The 5,750-nt window shown below is 34.5% G+C and overlaps 1 protein-coding gene across 1 annotated transcript; it reads left to right on the plus strand.

Annotated features, from left to right (window-relative positions):
• The first annotated feature begins 1,680 nt into the window (after nucleotides 1-1,680).
• Nucleotides 1,681-2,882, plus strand: LOC112513767 (protein WUSCHEL-like). The gene is made up of 3 exons (XM_025120128.1): nucleotides 1,681-2,116; nucleotides 2,259-2,338; nucleotides 2,496-2,882. The coding sequence occupies exons 1-3, from the start codon at nucleotides 1,681-1,683 to the stop codon at nucleotides 2,880-2,882; spliced, it is 903 nt and encodes a 300-aa protein (XP_024975896.1).
• Nucleotides 2,883-5,750: the final 2,868 nt, after the last annotated feature.

Genomic DNA, 5,750 nt, shown 5'->3' on the forward strand with positions numbered 1-5,750 from the left:
CGAGTACGCTTCTAGTTTATATTAAAACATATTAAAATATGTTAAAGGTAACCCCTTTACGCACTAAGTACCAACCGGCACTAAACCATCAACCGCTGTCACATTATCAGATTTTGAGAATATTTTTTTAGCAAAAAAAAAAAAGCCCATCTACGTACCATACATTGTGTAGTGTTAAATGGGGAACCATTTTTTGAAATATAATTTTTTATAAATTATTCTTATAATTTAATTATTTTTTTATAAATTATTTTTATAATTTAAATTTTTTAAAGGATTAATTTAGTCGAAATCCCTAAGATTTAATCATACATTAAAAATACAAATATAAATATAAATTAAATGTATTTTGGTTAAAAGAACAAACATAGATAGTGAGTAGACGGGTTTTCTGACCAATCACAACCATTTATCCAAATGTGGGTCCTTTGGAAATGTAAGTTCTTTACACTACAATAATGCCCATGGGGACTACAAACATTTTGAAATTCCAAGACTGCCCCTCAGAAGATCAACAAGTACAAAGGAATATTTTTCCTTTTATCATGAATCAAAGTATTTTTATCCAAATTTACACTTCCAAAAGTCACACCCCATTTTGTAGCATTCATTCATTCATTGACAACCATTAATTCATCATATTCCATTAACATATATAAAAATAACTTATAATCTTCAAGTATTATTGTACCAAAAAAAGTTAACAACTCGATAAATACTCTTTTACGTAACAATCGATGTGTTGATGTAACGGGAAAATATGCCAATTGAGAATCGACCATTCATATTACGTTGCTTTATACATTATGTAAATTAAAGTTGCTAAACACAACCCAGAATTTGGTCGTTTCTATTCAGCAAAAGGGGTTTCCCGTCGTCAAAGAAATATTTACTTTTCAATCAAAGAAGTATCAACGTTAGCCTCCTATTTTTCACATTTTTAATGTCAAATGGTCTTGATTTAACAAAAATGATCGATTTAACAACACCCTGTGTATAAGAAAAGGTTCAAACGAAACACATTCATTTTGAAAACACTTAGGTAATCACATGTACGTTAAATCAAACGTGAGGACCAACACAATCTAAGGGGTGTTTGGAATTTCTTATAAAAATAACTTATTTATATATTTAAGTGTTTGGATAACCAAATTATACAAGTGTGAAACATCAATTTTTATTACCATTTTAAAGAATATTGATAAGAGGATAGGAATTATAGTATGTAAGATAGGGAAATGATGATGAAATATGGAAAGTAGTAGTGGAATGAGAAAAAGAAAGAGAGAAAATGGATATTTGGGCAGGCAAACCAAACCAAACCCTTTCTACTCCCTCTTTTGTCCCTTACCTTTTTCTCAGTATCACTCTGTCAACTTCAGTCCTTCTCTTCCAGATATCCTTTTTGATATTCTCTCTCTCTCCCATCTCTCTCTCTCATCTCTCTCTCTCTCTCTCTCTCTCATCTCTCTGCATCTTCCATGTGCCTTCACCCCCATCATCTCTTTATAATCTCTCCACTTCCACCATCTCTCCTTCATGCATTGCTTTGAATCCCTTTTCTTGTTTTCTTCTTCCAGTTTCCCCTTAAATTTCTTTCATTCTTGTTCTTGTTCTTGTTCTTCTTGGTGCTGTTTCATTCAATCAGCAATTAACAGCTAGAAAAACTAACTAACCACCATGGAAACCACTCAACAAGATCAAGATTTAGGAAACAACAGAAACAGCAGTTACTTATGTAGGCAGAGCAGTAGCAGGTGGACACCCACAAGTGATCAGATCAGAATTCTCAAAGAACTTTACTACAACAATGGAATCAGATCACCGACTGCTGACCAGATTCAGAGAATAGCTGCTCGTCTCAGACACTATGGTAAAATCGAAGGCAAAAATGTGTTTTATTGGTTTCAGAACCATAAAGCTCGTGAAAGACAGAAGAAACGGTTTATTCCTACGCCGGCACCTCCTCCTCCTTCCACCACCACCGCCACCACCCTCCTCCCATCTCCATTTTCCGATCATCACCACCACATGCATATTCAATCTCATCACCCAACCCATTTCTATAACCAACAAAACCACAAGCTATACACCACTCATCACATCTCCCCACCTGGTATGTATGTATATATACATCGTCTTTATTAGTTTATGTCTAGATTTTGTACAAAACTGGTTGATTCTTTTTCGTTTTTATTCAGTTTCAGATATAAATATTTCATGTGGGTATGTTTACATTTGCTGAATCTCTTTCGCAGAGGCTGGTTCTTCTTCTTCACAAGGATTCATGCCTGTTGGCTGCAGCTATGGATCTGTCGCCATGGAAAAAAGTTTCAGGGTATACCTCCATGTATATATATACACACACACACACATACATATATAAGTGTGTGTGTGTGTGTGCGCGTGCACATATTAATTATAAAATAATCATAAATCAATGAAACACTGCATATAAACCCTAAACCCACTGAATTTTGCTAAAATTATACAAGGAGTGTTCGATATCACCTGGAGAGAGCAGGGTCGCCGGAGGAACAGACCATGATTTCCGGTCATGGGTGGGCGTTGATTCGTATTCTTTGGACAAGACCAAGCCGGAGTACGAAATCCCAGAGGAAGACGACGACGGTGGAGGAGGAGGAGGAGAGCTGTCAACCCAGATTGAGACGCTTCCACTCTTCCCAATCCACGGTGGCACCACGACCACGACCACGACCACCACCGGCGGCAACCACCATGATATCTTTAACGTGAAAGCGGCTGTGGATTCATCGTCGGAGCATAGCAATGGAGGTTATTATACCGGCGGAAACTGGTTTCGGTCGGACGGCCGGACTTCACTTGAACTGAGCCTCAACTCATATGGATATTATAACTGATATATGATCATTAGTACTTAATTAATTAATGAATTAATTAATCATGTAATTATTTAGTAATTAATTATGAATGTAAGCTTATATAATTATGAATGGACTATCTATTATTAATTGCACTTTATATTAATTAATATAGAATAATTTATTGGTTTTCTTAATTTAAACACGATTTATTGGATCATTTTGCTTTAATTGAAGTAATTTACAACAATATTTTATATTTTTAAATTATATCGGAATAAATATTGACTTTCAAAAAAATCTTTCTATAAATAAGGGTAAAATTGTCTTTTTACTAGTTAAAACGGTAATATTTACACGTGTGTAACTTTTTTATTGTGAACATTTTAATTTGGGCGGATGAAATAACGATGAATGCATCAACTATGTCATTTCGGCAAGAGAATGATATGTTTCATCAAAATGAGTATGGCGTAGAAAATGATGCAGGTCTACTTTATCAAAGATTTTCTTAAACTGGTTATAAAAACTGCAATTTTTTTATAGTAACTGACAAATGATATTGTATATTAACATGTATTTGATTTCCGCTTACATCAAATATGTCATAATATCGAGTTGATCTACAAACTCAATATTTCACGTGTCAATGTCAATTTTAACGAAATCTCAATAATTGATGAAGAACGTTAAATTTTCTTTTATCTGAAATTAGGTTCGATATTGTAAGGAAATTCAAACTTTTGAAACTTCCTATGGTGAATATTAACAATAATCGTAAAACCAATTAATTTTGTTAATGTTTATAAAACTCGTATTAATAATTTGATTATTTTACAAAAGGAAAATGATATATATATATATATATATATATATATATATATAGTTTGTTTTAATTTGAAAAAGATAAAAATAAAAATCAGTCATTTAAGTCTGAAAAGGAAAATATTTGGTTCTAGATTGTTAACTTTTATAATTGTAATGTTTGGTTTTAAATTTGTTGATCGGGTTTCAAAATAAATAATGACAGAAGGTTTAGGGGTAAAAAAACTTATGGTTGATGGAAGATGAGGGACCAAAGGTGAAATTTATTGTCACCTACTCATATTTAAAAGTTCTGGTCCAATAAACATGTCGTGGATTTTGGTTTTGTGGGAGCGCATTGACGTGGGGGGAAGAGAAGGTAGGATGCATGGCCATGCACCGTCTCACACCTCCTCTCCTCTATTATGCATATATAGTTTGAAAGAAGAAAGAAAAAGGTTCTGGAGAGAGGTTCATTCAAAGAAGAAAGAAAGATCCTGTTACTGGATTTTGGTTGATATCGGTCGAGGTGAGTTTTTACAAAGCTTTTGTAAAATACGTGTTATTACATTTCACGTAATTTACTTTGATACATGAAATTATGTGATGTATTTTGATTCGAAAATTATGTCTGTTAACGCTTGCTCATCGCCCACAATTTGGAAGAGATGAAAGGGTATTCATCTCCCAAGCTTTGGGAGATGAGGGAGTGTTCATTGCCCAAGCCTTTGTCGGATAGTGTGCTCATCTCCCAAGCTTTGGGAGATGAGGGAGTGTTCATTGCCCAAGCGTTTGCCGAATAGTGTGCTCATCGCCCAAGCCTTGTCCAATGAGGATGTTCATCGCCTAAGCGTTGTCTGATGAGTGTGTTCCAAGCTTTCACCATTATGATTGTGCATCGTTTAAATCTTGTTAAGTGGCGATAGTTGGCGGGACATCCGCGATAGTTGGCGGGACATCCGCGATAGATGGCAGCGAATCTGCGATAGTTGGTAGGTTAACTGCGATAGATGGCGGGCATCTACGATAGTTGGCGCGACATCCATGATAGATGGTGGGGCATCAGCGGTAGTTGGTAGGTTAACTGTGATAGATGGCAGGGCGTCCGCGATAGTTGGCAGGGTAACTGCGATAGATGGTGGGGCGTCTGTGATAGTTGGCAAGTTAAGTGCGATAGTTGGCGAGGCATAGACGATAGTTGACAGGTTAAGTGTGATAGTTGGAGAGGCATCCGCGATAGTTGGCAGGTTAACTGCGATAGTTGGCGGGGAATCCGCAATAGTTGGCAGGTTAACTGCGATAGATGGCGGCGCATCCGCGATAGTTGGCAAGTTAATTGCGATATAAATATTGAGATCAGAACTGAATTCATTAACATTTTTGATCTATTTGATGCAATGAGTTATATAAGAATGTGTTAAGTGAGTTATTGGGTATTTGATGCGATAAAATGGTAATGTCTCATCTTTTAGATGTGACAAAAGAGGTTTGTTATATCAAAAGGTTGTATATTTGTTATTATTACAAATATAAGTTTATAAATGTGTTTAGTGATTATTCATTCTATAATAGTAGGCAAGAAGGGAATTCTCACTAGACCTTTCGGTCTAACCCTTATTTTTTGTGTTCTAAATGGTGTATTACAAGTCAAGTAACCAGATGTTAAGGGAAACGGACTTGATGAAGAAATTATATGATTGCATGCATGTATATATTTGGGATAATGTGCTGTAACTTGTACTTGCATGCTGCATATGAGTACAAGTTTTATATAGAGATTTTGAGAAAAAGAAATTTGGTAGCTATTTTTATAATAAAGCTCTTATTATATTTGTGACCGAATGTGTAAAGTTGTATTTTATTGTTATATAAAATGCATGATTGTATGTAAATGTGGGACCTATGGTGTTACAACAATACAACAAAATTGATTTTACAAAATGTTTATGACGACTAATCATTTTAATAGAATATTTTATAAGTTTATAAGAACAAATTATAAAGAATAATCTAAAAGTGTTACAATAGTTTTATAGGACGTTTTTTTAGTGTTTTAACACGTTTTTTAGAACGTTTTTAAATAAGATGTTGTATTAGCTATTT

This window comes from Cynara cardunculus (genome assembly GCF_001531365.2).
Source record: "Cynara cardunculus var. scolymus isolate 2C chromosome LG 5, CcrdV1, whole genome shotgun sequence".
In the NCBI taxonomy this organism is placed as follows: domain Eukaryota; kingdom Viridiplantae; phylum Streptophyta; class Magnoliopsida; order Asterales; family Asteraceae; genus Cynara; species Cynara cardunculus.